At 39.0% G+C, this 23,587-nt stretch overlaps 1 protein-coding gene across 1 annotated transcript in view; it reads right to left on the bottom strand.

Moving 5' to 3' along the window:
* LOC150088481 (cytochrome P450 2J4-like) overlaps nt 1-23,587 on the bottom strand; it is a 43,908-nt gene that overhangs the window by 4,848 nt on the left and 15,473 nt on the right. Inside the window, exons 2-8 of the mRNA XM_090370178.1 lie at nt 22,851-22,978; nt 21,101-21,207; nt 16,152-16,444; nt 15,773-15,888; nt 14,866-15,121; nt 11,906-12,093; nt 6,284-6,447 (exon numbers count right to left, since the gene is read on the bottom strand). Of these exons, the coding sequence (XP_090226304.1) occupies nt 6,284-6,447; nt 11,906-12,093; nt 14,866-15,121; nt 15,773-15,888; nt 16,152-16,444; nt 21,101-21,207; nt 22,851-22,978 (1,252 nt within the window). The remainder of the gene's footprint in view (nt 1-6,283; nt 6,448-11,905; nt 12,094-14,865; nt 15,122-15,772; nt 15,889-16,151; nt 16,445-21,100; nt 21,208-22,850; nt 22,979-23,587) is intronic.

Raw genomic sequence — 23,587 nt, 5'->3', positions numbered from 1 at the left:
ATGATCTCGCATAAGGACCAGCCTGAGGCCAGCAGGAGATTGAAGACAAGAAGTCACAGTGATATCGTTCGGAGTCGTACAAGTACTAGCATTAGTAGAGGCATTTGATGCAAGAAAGCAATCTTACGAAGCATCAGCAAAAAAAAAAAAAAAAAAAAACGCTCCCATTTCATCCCTCCGGTCGTTCCAATTACCTGTCCAGCTCAGCCTTAAATTTATTTAGACTATCAACTTCCACAACAAAAGATGAAAGTCTGTTCCACCAATCAACTACCCGCTGGCTAATAACAAACTTCTGCACATCTATCCTGCATCTGTCTTTCCTCAATTTGAATTTATGCCCTCTCAGGTGATTATTCTCAGCAAGAGGAAGAATCCCATCAGCATTGAGCATGCTCAAACCATTCAAGGTTTTAGACACGTCAATGAGATCACCTCTCAGGTGCCTAGTCTCCAGACACTGTAAACTGCTGAACTTAAGCCTTTCTTCATAAGAGAAACCCTTCGTTCCATTCACTAATCTTGTTCCCTTCTCTGTACTCGTTCCAGCAGCTCTACATCCTTCTTGAAATGAGGCCTCCAGACCTGTATACAGTACTGTACTCAAGGTGTGGCCTGACCATTGCCTTATACAAGGGAATAGTCACCTCTTTATCCCTGCTGGAAAAATTCCTGTATGTCATTGACAAGACACCATGAGCTACTCTTGCAGGCCGTCTGCACTGCTCAGAAAACTTCATATCTGCCTGCACAATTACCCCCAGGTCCCTTTCATTCTCTACAACTGTTAGTGTAGTACCACAGAGTTGATACGTTGCTCTGGGGTTACTGTTTCCCATATGTAGTACTTTACATTTGTCAATGTTAAACGTCATTTGTCACCTCTCAGCTCATCCGCTCAACTTTTCTAGATCCTGTTGGAGCAGCGTACTGCCATTAGTGTCCTTAACAACCCTACCACCCTTCGTATCGTCTGCTAACTTGAACATCAAACCTGATATACCCTCATCAATATCATTTATAAATTTTCCTAGTAACACAATTTTGTTAAAATTGTGTTACTAGGAAAATTCCTGGATATCATTGACAATACCTCATGACCTGCTCTGGCACCCTTTGCTTATTGGAGGCTTGAAGTGGTGAAACCTATGTTTAGTCTCTAGAGCAAAGTTTCCGGCATCCCCCTCCCCCCATACTTCTCCTTCAACCCATGCACGGTACTAAGCACTATAGGTTTCGATACCTTTCATGTTTGGGGTGTTCATAATAAAAAAAATAAATAAATAAAATAAAATTCGTGTTAAAGCTGTTGCCATCCTGGGCCAGGCAAAAATGGTGCTCCAAATCTTACCCCGAAACAGAATAAAGCACTAGAAGAACTTAAACGGGACGAAGACATTATAATCCTACCAGCAGATAAAGGCAGATCAACGGTGGTAATAAGCAAGGAAGATTACCACAAGAATGTGTTAGACTTATTAGGTGATAGTGGTACTTATAAGATTATCCATCGAAACCCTTGGCTACTTAGAACAGCGTGTAAATAAGATGCTACTTTCCTGGCTAAAAATGGAAAAGATTTCAAAGGACAAGTATTGGTCCATGCATGCCACAGGGTGTCGGCTGCCCAGATTTTATGGGTTACCTAAGACGCACAAGGAGAATGTTCCATTACGGCCCATAGTTTCCTTCATTGGTAGCCCTACGTATGCTCTATCTAAATATCTGGCGCAGCTGATTTCTCCGGTTGTGGGTCGGTCCACGTTGGTCATTGGAGATAGTGTGGAATTTGTGAACTTTGTAAGGAGTCAAGATATAGGGGAGGACGAGATGATGATGTCATTAGATGTCATATCATTATTCACGTGTATCCCCATAGCACATGGGGCAGAATGTGTGAAGTTGGCTTTACAGAAGGATAATACCTTAAGTGCTAGATCCCATCTAATTTCCTTCTCCCCCGCTTCAGCACCTCCGAGAAGGGGGAGAAGGAAATTAGGCAAATTACGACGGATGTTATGAGGTGCGGTTACCCCCAGAGGGTCATTGATAAATACAATAGAGGAAGAGCACAATCGGGTAGTTCCGTCTGTACCGCTTACCACAGTGTATGTTCCCTACTATACGGGCCTCTCAGATCGCATTGCGAGGATGCTTCGCGACTGTAAGATTTGAAAATCTTACAAAAATAAATTTTTTTTTATAAAGACTTTGGAAGTTAGTTTTCCTTTGGATTCTTGCCGTTAGTAGGATAATATGGTAATGTCTGCAGTTTCAATAACAAGAATTATTCAGTAAGATTATAAAATTAGTGTGTAGTAGAAATGAAAACAGAGCCATTAGCATTAACTTCCGTTAAAGCAGGGAATAGACGGAGAATACTACGGCAAAAACAGCAAGTGGTTTTGCGAAACAAACAAGTTAATGTTTATGCAAGGTCAAAATAGTAGGGCAATTTACTTCAGTCGCAGACCGGAAGTCGGTTCTTAAACGGCACACACAAGTTTCCAAAAATAGATGCTGTGGTCACTAATGTCACTTTTTGTGGTTTTAGAACGCTATGGAGACTAGGCGTTATATGAGAGGGTAAAGTGTTGTTTTTGGACAACCGGCTACTTCAAAGAACACACCGAATGGCCGCAGATCCAACAGGTTGAAAATAGGGATGTATTGATCACGTGCTACTGGGCCGGCGGAATAAGGGGTTTTCCAACAAATGGAATGAGATAGAATCTGAAAGTAAATGTAAGATTGGTAGAAGTCACTGGGAAATGGGCGTGGCGAAATCGGCAGTAAGAGGTAGAAAAAGGCAGTGAAAGAATTGCAGGAGACACTAAGTTGAGATTTTGTCTGTGTGAGTAAGAATGGGTTAGTCAGACACATAGTTTAAATTTTTGGTCGGTGCTAGTGAGAATGGGTTAGTCGTTGAGAAAGTCAGAGTTCTTTTTTTGAGTGGAACATAGTCAATGTTGGCTTTTTGGATCGTCTAGGAGTTGGGAAGAAATATGTGAAAGACAAACGAGTCTCTCACAAAGAAAAAGGTGAAATCAAATCTGCCGAAAAAAAGGCCAAGATTCCTGAAATCTTGGAAAGCAAAGTGCTGGAATCGGAACCCCGACCGACATGATAGTAGCCATTCCGGAACAGGAGAAGTGCATCAAGCGGGCTGAATAAAATGAAGCCGAAACCTCCTGGCAGCACAACTACCAGTGCCTAATTCTTCAAGAATAGTAAGACGTCGCCCCAGATAGTAAAAAATAAGCTGTACCTGATAGGAAGGATGAAAGATGACGTCCCGCCGAGTTCTACAAGTAAGTGGCTAGATTGTAGTAGTACCTTCACACACACCAAGAACTATAGAAACCCAGTAAATTGGTCAGCAGGACTTTAGAAATACCTAAATGTAAAGATAGTTTAGGGAAGAATCAGAAAGGAAGAACATTAAAAAGAGGGAAATTTATTAGATATAAGATATTTAGAATGTTGGATATATGATAACGTAGAAAGGGATAGAATGGAATTGATGTTAATCATTAATTGTTATTAATGGTATTCAAATGAAGCAGTATTAAACATATGCGGGATGGAATAGAATGGAATTAATATTTCTTGTTAATAGTATTTAATTGGTGCAGTACTAAATATGTGTAGAAAGGAATGGAATGGAATTGCTATTTCTTGTTTAACTGATGCAGTATTAAACATGTAGAAAGGGATAGAATGGAATCGATATTGTTTTACTAATGGTATTAAATTGATGCAGTATTAAGTATATGTAGGAAGGAATGGAATGGAATTGATATCTCTTGTTTAACTGATGCAGTATTATACATGTAGAATGGGATAGAATGGAATTAATATTTCTTGTTAATAGTATTTAATTGGTGCAGTACTAAATATATGTTCCCAGGAAACACGGTAGATTTGATGAACAATCTAGCCATCGACCTGGATAGATTCTGCGAACAGCATTCATACAGACGTCAGAAGCTAAAGGACACATATACAAACATATACTTATGAGACGCCACCAGAAGGAAAATGCCACCACAATGCATCCCGTTAAAGATAGGTGAAGCCATCACTGGTCCTCTCTTACTTAGAATCTACTACTCCAAAGACGCCTGGCTGCACTATTACGTTCAAGATTGAAGAATTGAAGAGATACCACGTGTAACAACCGGTGAAGGACTGCCTCATTTCTTTATATTTTGTATATTTCCCTCATGCTTATGTAATTTATAGCAATTTAGAGAAAATAATATCTTTTAATTCTGTTAATTATGTAAAATAATAAACACTAAGTTCTGTACCTGTCGGGTTAGGCATACATGGGCCCCATGTAACCGCCAGGCACATGTCCCTGTCTTAACCTCTGTGTGTAATATCACCCCCCTAGCTTCTAGCTGTCCAGGGGGTGGCTCTTTGGCAGAGCAATAAACAGATTTAATAAATAAATAAATAAATAAATAAATATGTAGAAAGGAATAGAATGGAACTGATGGTTCTTATTAATGGTAATTAAATGAAGCAGTATTAAATATATGTAGAAAGGAATGGATGGAATTGATACTTCTTGTTAATGGTATTTAACTGATGCAGTATTAAACATATGTAGAAGGGGATAGAATGGAATGGATAATTTTTTCTAATGGTATTTAGAGGATGCAGGATAAAATATATCTAGAAAGGAAGGGATTGATATTAGCTTGTTAATGATTTTTTACTGAAATATGAATACGATGTATATATACACATGTAGGTGAGACCAAATCATGTTGTCATATGTATGAATTCAATTATTATTTGGTTTTAATTATGCTCATGTAAATATGTCTAATAAACTGATTTTTTTATATACAACATTTGTGTGCGTCTTTTGCTGTTCTGGGCACAAGCCTATCCAAGGGAATTAAACACATATAAGAGCTTTCCCCTTGAACTTAGAACTTTCTGTGAAGCAATAGTCAGATGCGCAAGTGGGGAGTTATTATAAAGGGGATATATATTTTAAAGGGGAGTTGTTTATTATAAAAGGATATATAAATAAAATAATAAATAATATAAATATATAATTCCAATATCCCCCACCCCTACACGACTTTCAGACACGCTGTGTGCAGCTCCCGGGCCGGAGGTTGCACAAAGTAGTGTCACAGGTCAAAGACCCCATTACTAGGGATTCTAGTAGTGGGGTCGTATATGAGATCACATGCCCGGATTGTGGGGGAGACCGGACGGCGTCTCAAGGACCGTCTAGGGGAACATTCAAGAGCGATACGGACCGCAGAGCTCAATAAATCCGCCATTGCCGAGCACTATTGGGAAAAACAACACCAGGTCTCCCCCGACAACGCTGTCATCCTTGACCGGGCGCATAGATTCTGGGACCGCAAGTGGCTGGAAAGTCTGTGAATTGGATCCTCTGGCAACAATAGCATGAACAGAGACAGGGGAGTTAGGCTTCACCCCCATTTTGAGGCGGTGTTTTTTGCCAGAGATAAACGTTTTAGTTTTCCAACTTCCCAGACCACTTCCGGTTCTGGTACACGTGAAAGGAATACTGAGTATGAGCCTGGTCATCCACGTGTGCCGTGAACCTGGTATTTAAGGTTTGTTTGTTTGTTATTTGGTTTTTAGGAGCATTAGCAACTAAGGCCATATTGCTCCGGGATATACGGTGGTCATTCCATGACCTTTCCGCATTCTCCATATTTGGTGGTGACGGGCTCGAACCCCGGTCTAATCAAGAAGTGTGTGCTACGCACTGCTGCTCCTTCCCACCTGGCTACGGAGGCGCCTTGGTATTTAAGGATGTGTCGCTTAAGTTTCACTATTGCTGAGGAAGGAGGCAGACACCTTCGAAAGCTTCAATAGTTTTATCTCTTTTAAATTTATATTTTAATGCATTTTAACTTATTTTATTTTATTTTTGTTGTAAACTAGTTTTTTGTAAATAATCAAATTTTTGTAAATATTATTTTACAGTTTTTTGTATCATTTTATTTTACTATTAAATCAGTTTTAAACGGTTGGCATATCTGTTTAAATTTGTTTCATGAACTAACCTGTCAAGAAGTAACCACTGTATTATGAATGTTTGAAAGAAACCAGCTGTCACAAATGCTGCGCTAGAGATCCACTAGATGGAATGAGGTTGCAGCACCTGAAGCAAATATAGTTTATGAAATCTGCTTTATTTCCTTTTAAAATTAAAAAACAGTCTTCCATTTCTTCAAATTATATTTCTCTTTTAAAATTTTGACCTTCATCCTCTTCTTACAAGACACAGCGGTTGATATTTGGGACGATGTGAAAGTGTAGTGATTCCATTCAAATCAACAGAATGGCCTTCTGGTGGCTTAACATCAAAAAGTTGTAAAATCGTTGTAAAATATAGAAAAACTTCAACAGTTGCCATTTTCTCTCCAGGGCAAGATCGTTTGCCTGAAAATATACAGAAATAATATCAATAATTGAACAAAAGTATTTGAAAATGAAAGAAGATAAGAAAGGCGTAAAATCATTTTCTATTCCATCACTACGTTTCTTATGTATTATCTTATGTATAAGTAATAAAGCTCACGATGCAACCTGACTTCAATGTTAATTTCCAACGTGATCACCAGATCCAAGAGCTCCTGGTCTTATTGTTATATTGCTCTTACAAATATGTATATTTAGCTAAAATGTGTATATCTCTTCAGCAGTTGATGTTAACTTACGAACACAAAGGGTTAAAGATCCGAGTTTCCGGGTGAGATCGAATAACTCTCTCTCTCTGTACCGTCGTAATCGAAGCCTGGACGTTATCCAGCTGCTAGAATGTTTTTCAACAGCAACAGGGACACCAAAATCCACCAATCCCACTGAACCGAAATCATCTGAAAACAGACATGGATTTTATAAACGAAGACCTGTGATACGTGTATATGTTCGATTCGATTGAGTGCTCCCCACATTGTAATCCAGAAGAATGTGGATGGACCTTGAGAAGCGTAATTAGACTGGCAAGAAATGGTTGCCATGATTGTTGTTGGGATTTAGGAAAATCGGTGACTGAACAGTGTAGTACGTTCTGGGTGCCTTTTTCAACATCCAGAACGTAAGGGAGAAATATGACAGACTATGGTGGGTCAGCATCTTATGGAACAAACTCAGGCTATTAAATTGACCTATAAATACACTTGTGTGCAAAACTAAAGGACCAATACTATTTCTAAAGGTTACAGCCACAAAATCAAATGAAACAGCCTGTGGCGATTTGCAAAACTGTATCCGATCAGTACAAAGCTGGTGCACATGCAATAATTTGAATCGTAATGAGAGAGCTCACATAAACAGATAAAAGCAGCAGTTCAGCAGTTATGTGCAAATTATTAGCAAATTATCAAATGTTCAGCACGTTTGTTACAGACAACGAAATGGCCAGTACGCAACATCTGAACGACTTTACCCGGGGTCGAATAAATGGGAAGCTCGAGGAAGGCCGAAGGGCGAGGAATGGGGCTGCAGAGTTTGGTATCGCCCATTGCATCGTCTCACGTGCGTGGTCAGCCTACAGAACGACAGGTACATCTGTTCGTAGGACCAGGTGGTGGTGGTCGTCCACGAAAAACAACGCACAGTGGAGACCGCTATATACTCCTACAAGCCAAGAGGGACCGGCACCAGACAGCGGGATCCATCGGAAACCAGTTGCACAGGACTCAGGATATAGCAGTTTACTTTGGCCAGGCGACTCCACAAAGGTGGACTGTTTACCCGACGGCCAGTAAGCTGTGTCCCTTTAACACCTGCCCACGGAAACACCGTTTACAGTGGTGCGTCGAACAGAAGGACTGGACAGCAGTGCAATGGGGTAAGATACTCTTTACTGATGAGAGTAGATTCAGTCTCAGCAGCGATTATCGACGTCAGCTAATCTGGCGAGAGGTTGGCACACGGTATCGCTCCACAAACATCACTGAAAGGGATCGATATGGCGGTCGAGGTGTTCTCGTCTGGGGAGGCGTTATCTTGGATGGATGTACACAATTCCAGATATTGGAAGTCTGTACTGTAATCGGTGCAATCTACTGTATTCAGCTAATCCCTCCCCATGTGCGTCTGTTCCGGGGTGCCATTGTTCCCGAGTTCGTGTTTATGGATGATAACGCCACATCCCATCGCACTGCAGCTGTTGATATGCTTTTGGAAAGTGAGGACATTGTTCGTATGGATTGGCCTGCCCGTTCTAACGATCTAAGTCCCATCGAACACATATGATGTGACGCTCTGGGGAAACCCCTAGCGACACGTCCACACCCACCAGAAAATGCTGACCAGCTGAAGATGGCGCTGACAGAGGAATGGACGATGTTACCGCAAGAACTTATCAAAAACATTGTTCTAAGTATGTAAATGCGGTGTAAAGCCTGCATCGACATTAGGGGGTAGCCATATCTTCTACTGAGGACTACCTCTTCCCTTTGTTCCATCTTTGGCAGTGATGCATCTGTATCATGGCAGCCAGTACTGTGTTGCCATTTTTGAATAAAGTCCCTCTGTACCGTTTTGTTTCCGTTGTTGTGTCGGTGTTGTTTCTATCATCATTTTGGTACCTCACGAGGTTCCTTTGGCATGCTTTTCCCATATCCAGGCCACTCCTATGAGAAGAACCAGTCAGGTGAAAACCTGACTGGTCCTTAAGTTTTGCACACCAGTGTATTTATAAGATGATAAAGGGCTACTTCCGAGATATATGTGCCGTAATGCATTATTATGATGAAATGAGAAACGGTTCTATTTATTAGAAAGTTCTATTATAGAACTGTTCTCTTGGATAGAAGTGGTGAATGAATTTTCTGGAAACGATTTGAGTGGAAGTAACGTTATAGGTTATGGTAATGACTTTTTTAATGTTCTTGTTCATACTCCGGCACGACCACCAGGTCAGTGAAATTTACAAAAAAACATGGATACAAACGATAATCATATTTAGCACTCAGGAGCTTGAACCCCGATCCATTCAAACATTGCGTGGTAATGCACTCACGCTGTTGACCATTCGGTACGTCATATGGTAATTGTGCGATGTATTAGTAATAGTAATGACTACATTACTGTTACTAATACATCGCATGTTCCTGCGCAAGGCTTATGTGCTACAACAGCCAAAAAAAAAGCGTAAAATAATTACTAAATAATAAAAGAAAAGGAAATAGACAACCTATGCATTTCCCTCCTGCCATAGGTAACTATCCAGGTGACCTTCACATTTTACAAACTGTCAGCCTCTACCACCCATGTAGGTAACACTTATTCCATTAATTCATAACTCGGCGCTGGTTAAATAAAACTTCCTTCAATCCAGTCTAAACAACTCCCCTAGTAACTTGAATTTATGGCCCTCGTTCTAGATCATTTATAACCGTGAAAATTTTGTTCTCATTCATTTTACTTATGCTGCTCAGAGCCTTAAACCTCTTAATCGAGTCGCCTCTAGGATGCCTAGTTTCCAAACTATGCAATCCTCATATTCAAGGGCTTTCCTCATAAGGACGCACTTTTGCTGATCTCACCAGGAGAGTTACCCGTCTTTTGATCCTTTCAAAAAGCTCGATGTCTTTTTTTTTAGGTGCGGTCTCCATACTTGAACACAGTATTCCAAATGTGGTCTAACAATAGCCTTATATAATAAGATTATGACGTCCTTGTCTCTACCAGCAAACGTTCGATAAATCATCGATAGAACACCATGGGCTATTTTGCAACTTGTCTACAATGCTCGGTGAACTTCATATCTGACCGTACCATAACTCCCAAGTCCATTTCTTCCACTACTGACTTTAGTTCAACTCCACCAAGTGTATAAGTTATTTTGGGGCTATTGTTCCAAAGGAGTGAGACCTTGCACCTTGCTGGATTAAAGCATAACTGCCACTTTTATAACAATCCCTAAAGTCTCTTTAGGTCACTCTGAGGAATCTCTGCTTGACGGTGATCATTAACTACTCTACCAATCTTTACATCATCTGAAAAGGTAGCTGAAAGTTAAACGCACAAAACGCATAGATAATTAGCAAATAGTGTATAGGATTTCAGGATACAAAATGCAGTGGTGAAGAGATGTCTACTCAGTATACAAAGAATTGCCCTTCTTAGGGCGTCTCATTCCCGTAAGAAGGTCTCCAACAATGCCTTACAAGCTTTTGTAGGATACGAACATATAGATCTCATAATAATAATGAAAAATTTAGGATTTGGGACTAATCACAATAAATCATTGCAAATTTATGGAGTAAGGGCTTGTCCCGATATAATAAAATTTATGGAAAGAAGGGCTTAAAGCAAGAAAGAAAAAACATCGATTTAGAAAGTCAGAGATTGTGGCAGACATGTTGTACCGGTCTTATTTGGGCCAAGTCACCTATTGTTTTATACTTGATACTGGAGTTTCATGGAACAACTGATGATTCGGAACATTTTATTAGGAACATTATCAGGAGCCCAGACAAATATTGGAAACATTTCTTAGTGGAAGAGAGCCCATGAGCAGTTTGGTGATAAGCAGATTTATGTTCGATTTTTGTAATTTTGAATACGTCTTCTCTAGGAGAAGGGACTTGATGATTGTAAAATTATGATGTTTATATCTGTATGAGTTGAAATCATTTACGTAGTGAATTGTCTATATTGTAAATATGTGATTTTATGTGTACCTGCTTTATCTATACACTAGCTTTAGTGTTTAGTTTAATGGAGTTCAGTTGTGCTGCATTCATGTTGTACATAATGATACGCCTATATATTGGAAATCGCCTCTCCGTTTCATGAGCAGTATCCCATGTCATTAAGACTGATTGTCAGACGGAGGTGGGGCCAAGAGGTCAATAAAATGGACAGTATCTGTGTTGATGTGTTTATACTCCGTTAGTTCTAGAAACTCATGCTCTACCCAGTTCGGTTCGACGATGATGATGATGATGTTAACCTATGGTATCGAAATTTTTCCAACTGAAATCAAGGGGCACACTGCATCACGAAAACACTCCCACATTAATACTGCCAACACCAACATGCACTGTTAACGTCTGGGAGAATGGGTATATGGACTGATATTGTGTTCGCCATATTGTTATGCTTCCATCAGCGTGAAGCAGCAATAACAATAACTATTATTCTTCAAACAACAGAAGGTTTTTTCAGTCCTCCGCGTCCACTATTGATCTTCCTGATCTTACTCAAACCATGCCTTCTTATTTTCTGTTGAGAAGAGTGAAACCAACTTCAGTCGTCGGCTTCAATGCTCCATCCGTGAAATGGTTTCAGTTATCCTGCATAAATCCTCTCAGCTTCGGTTGGTTTCGCCCATCAACAGGCTGCTTCCGACAACAGGATCACGGTTATCTGGATGTTAATTAATTATCGGGTCAATCTCAGTACACTCGAGACATAGAAATGCATAACAACCCTAGTAGGGGCGCAGTTTTTGAGCTTTCTCATGCTGGTTCATCTAGTTCAGACTACCGTACCAAGTTCAAAGACAATTAAATCCTTCGTCTTTTCATTCTTGTATTTAATTGCACAAGTGCAGCGTTGGTACTTAACTTATTTGCCCACCTGCTTTGTATCGTATTTTACGAATTGGTAAGATGTTGCTACTGAAGCAAAGCTTAATTTATTGAGAAATGTAGATGTGCCTAATAAAGAGGCCAATCAGTGTATTATTCTAATGTTTATGTGTTATGTCATTGCCACAACAAAAGGACATTCGACAAGTTACTGAACCGTTTAAAGTGTGAAAAATCCGTTCTTTGAAGGAGACTGATTTTTGTGATTCTTGCAACCAATTTGTGGCTGTTATAACACTATTTTTAAGCAAATACGTAATAAATGCATCTATGTTCCTTTTCTTACTTACCCATTGAAAACGGAATGAAATATTCCGGCTTAATCACTGAGTTTCCATCTTTTGCTAAAAATCTGTCTGGCAGGAATTCATGTGGATTTGTCCAATATTGTGGATCGTTGTGAATCGCCCAGAAGTTCGCTATAACGATTGTCCCTTTGGGGATGTCATAACCGGCTATAGTCGTATCGGTAGCAGCTCTGAATATGGAAAATTAAATTATTACTTCTCATTATAAAGTAAACGAATAATATTAATTATCTGTTGAAATATTTTATTTTGTTGAAAATTTTAAACATTCAAAGAAATCGTATTCTCTGCTTTCCCCATTTAAATGTGCAAAGCATTGAGGGAATGAAATTTTAAAGGAAAATAATAGACATAAAACGGGGGGATAAGTATTTTGTTTTAATCTGGAGATAAAAGTAAAAAACCACTGTACTCCTTTATCGGTAAAATTTAAAAATTAGAAATACATTGGTAAAACTATAAAAATAGACGAAAACATAAATTTTTGCTCAAATATATGTTCGAATCCATGGCATGATTCCAGAATCTCCTGGCACAGAAAATGTCACAAAGCTGTCTTTTTTTTTTTTTTTTTTTTTGATTTGGTAGTTGTTGGCGCATCGGCTTCTGTGGCCATATTGCACCTCCCAAGGTTTTTGCAGTACTTTGATCCAAGCCCGAGGCGAGAATCGAACCCGCGACCTTTGGGTTGCCGGGTAGGTACTTTACCCACTCGGCTAGCCCGGTCGGCCGCACAAAGCTGTCAGAAGCATCTATTGCTACATCTTTACCAGGTCAGGGAGACCTCGGTAGTTTCCGATGGAAAATTCCCACCACCGCTGCCCAAGACCAGAAAACTTGTACTCCAAGTGCGGTGTCCAAAACAACATTCCTTACTGGAAGGGGAACGACCACAGACATAACTGATAACGAACACTGGAAACCGCACAATAATACACCCAATGTTTCCTTAGTGTAGTAGAGGGCAAAGAATTGAACTGATCCAAGCCTGGTTATTCTTCTCCTAACGAAATTTCATCTAATCGTTATACAAGTGAAATTGATGACAATTAATAAAATAAATAAATAACACATTATGGCACTCCGCCGTAGTGTATTCTATTGCACTTCTTTGTCCTGTGTTTAAAAACTGGGAGGTTCTTCGCCAATACGAGCTGAGGCAATAAAGTTTCCAGACTAGTGCACTAACAAGAACACAAAGTGAAGGAGCTGAAAAATGGGTTTCTTTTTATACAACAATGAATAAAACGCAATCAACGTAATCAACACCCGACTGAATGCACTTATTTCACCTTACTAAAGGTTTCTGAAAAGAGTCAGCAAAGGGGTTCAAAGAAATGATGTTCAGTTAGGCGGTTACGTTTTTATCTATATCTTCAACATTCTTTTAGGGCAACTTCACTTTGGGAAAGAGAAGAAGTCCGACGGTGTTAGATCGGGAAAGTAGAGCGAGCGGATGGTTGAAATGTACAATGCCATGTTTCATCAGAAATGTCTTCACAACAAGTGCGGAATGCGCGGGGATATTATCGTGCAACAAGTACCAGCTGCCTTTCTCTAGAAACTGCGGCTTCGCCCAGGAAATGGCATCAATAATCCTTGAAGCGTCTGGATATTAGTTGCAAACTATCAGCCTACTGCACAATCTTTGTACCATTTCCTCTTGGAGGAAGGTTGAACTACAACATACCACTTTAATTTATTTTCGAACTCATTGAACATGACCGTAGCATCACCACTCCGGGAACTTTATTGCCACACCTCGTATGTATCTCTCCCTTCCTAGTGAGCTACTCTATGGACTCTACTGTTAAAGATGGCTTTTCATACCAGTGAAGATTCAATTCAGGCAGGCCACTGACTCACAATGTCCATCTATCCAGCGAGGTCGCATGGAGGCAGCTTCATAACTGAGACGCACACCCTTTTCCATGTACACGCACTCCCTTTTCCGATTTCAAGGTCTATAATTATATTCTAGACCTTAAAGCAAGTTAGTATGCATTTAGGTCAAGACACACTGACTGCGGTGTATTTATGGCAAGGCACGCTTAAATTAAATTTGTCTGGCTTACTAACAATCCAAACAAATCACCATTAATGATCCCTAAAGCACAGCGACCGCTGAAATGATTAGTAAAATGATAATACAAAAGTATCTTTAATGGACACTGGAACTCGAGACCCTGTTAGCAGAACGAGAATAAGAACAGGACAAACAGCCATTAGGAAAGCAATTCTCAAAATGTGTCATTATGGTCCCACAACCACTTGTAAGTTGAAATCCCTAATAAATACACGGCTGTTCTGTGGAAACGTTGGCTATTACAAAAGTTTCAAATGTTATATGTAGTGGTACACAGGACACAATGTAGGCATCTCATAAACAAACCTAGGTGGGACACATGCCCAGAGAACGGTTTCTTCCATATTGTACTGCACCAACAATGAAGTCTGGTGATGGTAAAGGCCGCCGGTTTTGTGTGGCTTTGAAATGGTTCAATGGTTATCTCCAATAAACAATTGGCTGTGGCTATCTAGTACATTATGGACAATGCTTCGTCACCTGCAATGCTGTAATGATATAGAAAGGGGCAATATTTGTATCAGTAGCAACACTGTTAAGAGGAAAATAATCTGGTGAATCTGATATGTCTATTCTAGACCAGAGATCTAGTGCATTCTTTATGCAGTTTTGGAAAGGCAGTCGAGAACTACAAGACGTCCTCCTTCAGACAGAGAATTAGCAGCACCTTACGGAATTTATCACTACCTATCGGAACTCTACACCACCCGAAAGACAGAGGAAAAATCAAGAACTATATTCTGTGAACTGCTCAATCATGAGCTAGATTTCATTTAATTAAGTGCTGATTACAAAAACATGTACTGTTTTTTCTAAAACCTGTCAGTTGTTTTATTAATAATGTAATTGAACTTACATCCTGTGTAGATTGATGGGAATTAGAGTTTTCCATCTCATTACTTCCATTATTGTTGCCTGGGTGTAAGGAAGTTTCACACGGTCTTCCCATGAAGCCATCTTTTCCTTTCCTATTGCGGAATCAATTTCGTTTTGGACACGACGCTGTATCTCCGGATATGCAGCCATTATTAAAAGTGACCAGTGAATAGTTGTGGAACTAGTGTCACTACCAGCACCAAAGAATAACTGCACATTTCCTAATAGGGCCATTTCTGAAAGTAGACATTGCAATAAAAATGCTTTTCATTTTCTTATTTTATACACTCTTTCTTTTTATGTGCTTTTTGTGCTTAATAGTATCAAAAATCGAAATAATTACAATTTTTTAAAAGAAATCGAAAAATTAAAAATTTATTTTTCAATTTCTACTGTCAAATTAATTCATTAAATTATTTTATATTTATTATGTATTAGTTTTATTACCATTCGTTGTTATTTGATTTTTTATAATTTATTTTGTTAAATTTTTAAAATTTAATAAAATGAAGTTGATTTTTATTTCAATTCAAAATAATTTAATTATCTATTTATATTCTGGAATGGTCATACAGGGTTAAAGAAATTCGCACGTTAGAGACAAAGATATTGCTATATTTAGTAGGATAACGCGAGTTTGAACATATACATTTTTGGGAAGATCACCATTATAGTATTCTTCTTCTTTGAATTGTATTCAGATTATTTACTTGAATTAAACAACTATCACAATCAAGCAATCCAAAATGGAAGCTTTCTGAAGCGAGCGCCATCTATTTCATTGCATTGTTGCATCCGCATATTCTGTGAGTAGAATTTAATTATGAAACCCTATTTCGTTATTTTAATGTAAAAAAAATAAAATAAAAAAAGTAGCAAGTACTGACCTGTAAATGAATTATTTGGATCATTTTTCCTTCTTTCTATTTCTGCCAGATATCCTTCAATATAATCTCGGGGGTTATCTTCATCTACATTCTTTCGATGTGATTCAACTTCGCCCCTGAAATAAAATTATTTTCAAAAAAGCTTACTTCGAAAATGGAAATTGTTGGCAATTATGTAATTTTATCAACAGGAAAAGAATAGACATTGTGCCTTTTAACAACAGTTGGTAATTATATTCTTTTACTTTTAATTTTATCATATATCTATTACGTGCATATTAATAGAAATATTTACATTTTAATATCCTGATTAATCTTTCGCATTCACATTTAATAAAAATTTCAAAATGAAAATGACGTATAATAATATTCCCATTACCTAATAAATGTTTCGAGATCGAAGAACAGTTTCACAAGATCAGAATAATTCTTGAAATCACTCATTAATTTCCGGACGAAAGGAATGAAGATAGTTATGTCAATCGCAGGGATTACATTGAACTTCTCTACTGTGTAGTTCAGAAATGTTCTTTTCTTATCCCCACTTTCAAACCGCTGTCCAAACACCATGGAGGAGATGTTAGCGGAGGCACTGGATAAAATAGCATCTTCCAAACACACTGGTTTACCTTTATGCTCTTCAACTACTTTGATGAATTCGCATAACTCCTCCTGTAAAGTTCGAAGTTGGCTTAAATATTTATCTCGTTCTGCAACCAAACTAAATATTTGCATCGAAAACTAAAATACTGAGTACACCAATGAGTCAAAACATTATGACCATCTACCTAATATGATGTTGGTCCTCCATGTACAGCCAAATCACTCGTACCCGGCGAGGCATGAACACTGCAGGGTTTCTAAATATGTCTTGTGGTATCTGGAACCAACAAGTAACCAGCAGATCCTTTAACGCCTGTAAGGTTCATGGTGGAGACGCAGATCGGAGTTGTTGTTCCAACACAAACCACAGAATCTCGATTGGATTGATGTCCAGGGAAGTTGGAGGAAAGAGAAATAATTGGAAGTCTTCCTCATGTTTCGCTAACCAGTCTCGAACAATCCGGGAGGTGTGACATGGCGCATTATCCTGATGAAAGACGGCACCGCCATAGGGGAAGACCGTTGCCATGAAAAGGTGTACCTGGTCAGCAATGATGTTTAGGTACGAGGTATGTTCGGGTTCTAGCAGCACCTGAGGTTTCTCCGCCTGTGTTCGTTGCAAGGCAAGGTATGTTGGTGTCTAACGGCTCCTGGGATTTCTCCCATCTCTTGTGTTCGTTGTATCGGACAAGCCAGAGATTTAAAAAGTGTGTAGGATTTGTACTGTGTAATGTGTTGTGCCTAGGGCTTACAATACCGGGATCCCGGGATCTCGAATATCGGGATACCGGTCTTTTTTTTTTCGGTATTAAAATACCGGTATTGATGCAAAAAATACAGGTTTTTCGGTACTAATTTTAAAAAAATAATAATTGTTTATATTTTAATCACATAAAGATTTTAAAATCACCTTTATGTGATTATGACGTCCTTATCTCTACTAGCAAATGTTCGATAAATCATCGATAGGACACCATGCAACATTGCAACCTGTCCACAATTCTCGGATAACTCCATGTCTGACCGTATCGTAACTCCCAAGTCCCGTTCCTCCACGACTAACGTTCTTTGCATTTATATATGTGATGAATTCCTTAACTGCACTCTTTGCTCTCTTCTTTATTCCTTATTCCCACTCTTTACTCTCTCCCAGACTCAGTAAAGATACTATAGGGAAAATTATACTTGGCTTAACAAAACCTCTTTCTCCTTCAAAAAATGATGAACATAATTCAACCGTGGAAGACCAACATGAAACAGAACATCAGCGTTCCGCAAATTCTTTCCAAAATAAGAAATTTCCCGACTCCAATGAGATTTTAAAAGATGAACTTGAGTCGGAAATTAATGAAATACTTTTAACTATTTTTTCTAAAAAAGTTCAAAGCCTAGAAAATATGGATTGAGATCGTCTACGATTATTTCAGTACAATAGCACCATCCAGAATTGAATCCGAAAAGGCGTTTTCTGCAGCTAATCAAATACTGTATGTACCAAAATTAGATCCATTTTAAACGATCATACTATTGATTGCTTATGTTTCTTAAGAGCTCACTTTATTCGGACAGGTAGTGTGGATGCTTAAACATAACTAAACTTTGCAGTAACAATATCTATTTTTTTGTTTTTAGAATAACTGTGTTTTAATGATATTTTTTTCAGAATATTTATTATTGCAATAAAAGTTTATTTAAAACATGAATTCAAGTAATTACAGTACTTGTTTTTTCCTTAATTTATTGCACCTAATTGTCATCAAAATTTATTGAGAAAAATGTTTGTTTTTGGAATACCGGTTTCATAAATTAAAAATACCGAAATACCGGTATTGTAAGCCCTAGTTGTGCCCCTTGTTCTTCCGGCCTGTTAGTCGCCGACCCCCAGATGGGACCCGACTTTACCATACTTCGCCAACGAGTAGGCCGGCCGGGTGTTACCAGTATTTTGTAAAGTACTCTAGGTGGTCCTGCCACCTACTTTCCTGAGATTTCAGTGGCTAGGACCTGCTTTAAAAAAAAAAAAAAAATGGATCGCGATGTCTTCAAAATGCGGTTGTTGATTTTAACGGTGCGTGGGGTTATTCGCTAAAAACATGTTCTAAAGGCCTAATCGGTGGGGCAATAATTTTGGTTTATTTAAATTTGGGCCTGTGGGGAAAGAAATTTACTTTGTGTAAGGAGAAAGTAGTGGGTGGAGAAGCAGAAGACTGGCTGGGGGCAGAAAGCAGAAGGAGGAGGCCGACAGGGAAGATATTCCAGAGGGCAGGGGGGCATGCCAATGCTCTGCCAGAGGGAAGAGTGGGGCGGCAGGAGGGGGAGGAGACAGCAGGGCCGTCACCTCCCCTGCCAGAGAGGGGGCAAGAAAGTAGGCTGAGACAAAGGTATCCAGCCTAGTTCGCCATATGGCTATTCGTCAGATCTAATATGTGTGTCTCTTTAATGCAATCCTCGTTGATTTGCTGTCTTTGAGGAATCAGCGGTCTTTAATGTAGTGTCCGAGTTTCATGTCTTCACATCTGGTTTTCGCCTCTTTAGTGCATTCCTTGATGGATTACTTTCAATGGGGAATTATTAGCCTTGCCATTTAAGAATGACACCCGAATAAGTTCGGGTGTCATGTCCTCTCATCTCAGGTTTGTCTGTTTAGCGTATTCCTGGTTGGATTACTATCATTAAGGGGTCGCCGTCTTAACAGTCCTGTCCGAATGTGTCGCAACACCGCATCTGATGTTTGTCTCTTAGTGCATTCCTTGATAAACTGCTATCATTGTTTTTCGTCTACTGAATAATGCCTGCGCAAATTTGCTGGTAGATGGTAGACGTCAGAGTGCCTGGCACATGGATGACTGGATTCAGGATATCCCAGCAGAACATCGCCCAAAGCATGACACCGCCGTCACCGACTTGTTTTCGTCCCACGGTGCATCCAGGCGCCATCATTTCCCAAGGTAAACGACGCACACATACCCGGCCATCCACATGGTGCAACAGGAAACGTGATGGGTGATTCATCGGACCAGACGACTTTCTTTCAATCACGCAAGGTCCAGTTTCGATGCTCGCGTGCCAATTGTAGGCGCTGTCGCCGGTGAACCGTGGTCAGCATGGGCACTTGCAGCGGCCTGCGACTATGCAGCTCCATTTCCAGCAGGGTTCGATGTACTGTATGTTGTGACACATTACTCCCGTCACCAGCATTCCAATTACCGGCGAGTTGCGCCACAGTCGCCCTTCTGTTGTCACGTACCATCCCAGACAGCCTTTGCTCACCTCGATCATCGATGAGTCGTGGTCGTCCAACACTTCGCCGGCGATTCGTGGGTTTCCCCTCCTCGGACCACTTTCGGTAGGTACTAACGACGGTCACCAGCCGTGCCGTTTCGGATATGCTCTCACCCAATCATCTGGCCATTACAATTTGGCCTTTGTCAAACTCTCTGAAGTCCGCTGCCATTCCCAGCTGAAGAGAAGTGTAACACTGATTAACGAAGCTCAGTGTCAGGTGTTTTTTAGACCCGCGCACGCGCCTTAGTTCACCTGCAGTTGCTTCGATATGCATAATGAATCGCTGGTCACTATGTTTTGGCTCATCGGCGTATAGTTTGATTAAGTTTCATTAAACATTAATTTTAACATGCTCGCCTAACATACATGAAGTTGGTGACAACAAAATTACAGTACTTCAGTGACATCATTTGTGTAATAATTTTTACTATTTTACTTCCTAGGTTTTAAAGCTTGATCTCAGGAAGGTCCATGCTTCAACTACCTTTGTACTAAAATCCTATTGATCGCCCAAGAGAAGCTAAAACAGGGTATTTTTGTTGGATCCCAAATTTTCAAACTGATGAGAGACCGGGATTTTGAAGGGATTAGGACAATAGAGAAATACAGGTATGGATTAGCTTCAGAGCTGTTTTTGAGAATATTTTACGGAACAACAAGGATTCAGACTATAAGAATGTAGTTGAAATTACGTTGGCGAACTTCAAGAAGTTGGGCTCCAAAATGAATGTCAATTACATTCTCACATTGAATATTTCCCAGGAAATCTAGGAAGTGTTAGTAAAGAACAGGGTGAGAGTTTTCACCAGAACATTAAAGTCATGGAAATGAGATATCAGGGAAGGTGGAATGTCCACATGATGGCTGACTGTTGCTGGAATGCTGAAGGAGACTGTAAAGTTGAACGATCACAGATCAGTTTTTAAAATGAGAGGGGGATGTTTACCACAATGCTCTTTTAATTTTTCATGATACCTCCCTAGGCTACAACATGTATTTAAATTTAAAAGTGTGGTAAAAGTATAAAAAACATACTTTCTGGGTGGTGGGCGATATCAGTCTACTTACAAAACGGCAACAGGTAGAGTAAGGTCTATAGAGACGCCCCACTAAACAAGACTGAGGAAAGATGAACTTTTCCATTCATTTTATTTCATTAATTTTTTTTTTCGGAACAAAAGGTTTAGGATTGTTTTCTCTATATAATGGCCGCAGTTATGTTTTCATTAATTACATTCAGTTTATTATATATTTATGACACTTCCATTGATCATTCTCTGTACGTGGTTTTAATTCCTTAGCATACAAACACTACTTCAATAAAATAATTTCGATTTCCTTTATAGTAAAAAGCATATATTCAGGAATTTACGAAATCAAAACAATTCTGAAAATTATGCATAATCATTTGGGAAATTAAAGAAGTGAATTCAGAAATACCTTCATACGTTCTTCCATCTGTCCTTTTCCGAAGCCCAAATCCTTTAACACATGAAGTGCGAATCGACGCTGCTCCCTCCATTCAGAACCGTTGACCGAAATGAGACCTAATGAAAAAATAATAAAGCAGTTCATTTAAAACCTTATTAGTAGTTGGGCTTTTCGTTTATCAACAGAAACAGAACCACTCGCTTAGATACCTTGTTTCTTCCTGTAAAAGACGAATAGAGGTTTGACCTCATAGTGATGTTAAGTACTGGTAGGCAGTTTATTGTTGTACCTGAATGGCATGCTGTGAATAAATGGTATCAACCGGCAATGAATTCCTGCACGTTTAGCATTTCTACACAGGGAAACCAAATAATAATTGCCCCCCCCCCCTGTCGTACACACTATTGGTTGTGGCAAAATTTTAATTTATTCTGTCACATATTTGTAAAAGACAGACAGTTACCAGTTGCATTTCATACGTAATTGATCAGTTACTCAACCGGTCAACCACAAAATCCGAGTAAAATATTCAAATAAAAGAAATTCATCAGCTCACTGAATATAAATTGAAAGAGCATCCTTGTCCAAGAAAATCAAATAAGAGCTTACCGTAACTCTGACAAACCTTCTGTGACCCAAAGACCTTGTTCCAAATACCTTTGAGCAGTCAGATTCCTATCTCATTGATGTGAAGATCAGTGTTGTTGTTTATCATGATACCTCCCTAGGCTACAACGTGATAACGGTTCTGTGATCAAATGTTAGAATGAATGGAAACATGTCCTACATTTACTTGTTCTAATTACAGATGAATCTGGATTCATCTGTAAAATTAACATTGCCTGTTGAACTTGCCTCCACAAAATTGATATTAATATTTTGCTGAGTTTTATGTGCATCAGCGACTTGTCCATATTGTGGAATTGTGTACTTTGTATGTATAAGAGGGTGTTCACGATCGATTTGCATGTGATGTGTTGTTTAGAAACCTAGAATAACTCACTGGTGAAGTCACTCATTCTTCTTGAGATTGGCTAATCACAGCCTCGATTGAAGAAACTGTTAGAAATTCCTCCATTCTACAATGGGATCCGAACCCAGACTTCTCCAAACGAATGAAACGTGACAAAGCCACTATACTGTCAAAGTTTCAAATGGAGCCAAGATCAATGGGCCAATGTCCGTTTATTTTGTTCTAGTAGGGTTTAGGAACATCAGCAACTAAGGCCATATTACTCCATGTATACATTCTGTAAATTGCGTGTGTTCTGTGGTCGATACTGGACGAAACACCCGAGACTAACTCAGCCACTTTATGGAAAAGATCCATAAAAATTCTTCGTCGTCCACGGGGCTTGAACCCAGGTATTTTTAACTCGGTGTGTGGAAGATGGTGATTCTACCAACTGTGCTACCCACGAGGGCATCAACGTCGTCCCCAGGACGATGAAACCTAATAAGATGTTTTTCGCACTGCGTTTTAAATTAGAAATAAGTAGCGGTGCTGTTATAATATTTGCCTTTTACAGCCTGATTTGCATGTCTCAAAGCAGGAAATTCAATTTTCACTTCATATGCGGTTATTTACGTATCTTATCAGATTACAGCAGGGTGTCGAATTTCATATTACAATTAGCAAACAAAAAATTCTTCTCTACAGTAAAAAAGTCAATATTCTAATCAAACCTCTTCCAACATAAAATTTACAAAGGATTTATAATCAGTGACACCACTAATGGAAAGTCTCTATTCCACTTACTTTTCCTTCCTGGAAGAAAATGAAATGGAGATGGGAGAGGCTTATCCAAAAGTTCCGGTTTGTTAAATGCTTCTTTGGTGCTGGCAAAATCTCCAAGCACTACGACACGCCGAGTCCCCAAATACAGGCTGAAAATAAGAAAGAACAATAAATGAATATTCCTGCCACAAACTTTGATGTGAAATTTTAATCTATTACTTTCATCTATCAGCTTTGAGAGCTTAAATTTTAAAATACATTCTTTGAATGATAAGTCCAATTTGACGGTAAGAATGTTTGAATCTAAGAAGATATGCACTGGACAAGTGTAATCTTCATGCTCTTCACAAATTTAATGAGTGCTCGTGTCCGAACAATTAACTAAGTATATATCAAAATTCCTTTAGTTAATAGAATGATCATTAAACACGTCCAATATAGCTTAAAATTAGAAATTTTTTTTAAATATTTGAAAGTTTACTATTTTAATTTCTATTAAGGTACTGTTTAAATTAAAACAGTACAAATTGATTTAAAATACTGACGATATCATGAGTACCAGCATTGAGTTGAAAAAATTGATATCGAAAACATGTTCCCCTCTTCCATTATTCTTATTATGTTTTACCAATGATAGGTGGAATAAGGAAGAACGTACTGCCATTGTTGAACTCTACTTCACCAGTGGGCTTCTCATTTTGAAATTTAAGCGTGCATACAGGCGAAAATTTAATGTTCGCAAAGCTTCCTCCAAACAT

Source organism: Mastigoproctus giganteus, chromosome 3 (genome assembly GCF_048544385.1).
Source record: "Mastigoproctus giganteus isolate SK-2022 chromosome 3, ASM4854438v1, whole genome shotgun sequence".
In the NCBI taxonomy this organism is placed as follows: domain Eukaryota; kingdom Metazoa; phylum Arthropoda; class Arachnida; order Uropygi; family Thelyphonidae; genus Mastigoproctus; species Mastigoproctus giganteus.
Note: the sequence above shows the minus strand (reverse complement) of the source record. Positions and strands in the feature narration are given on the sequence as shown.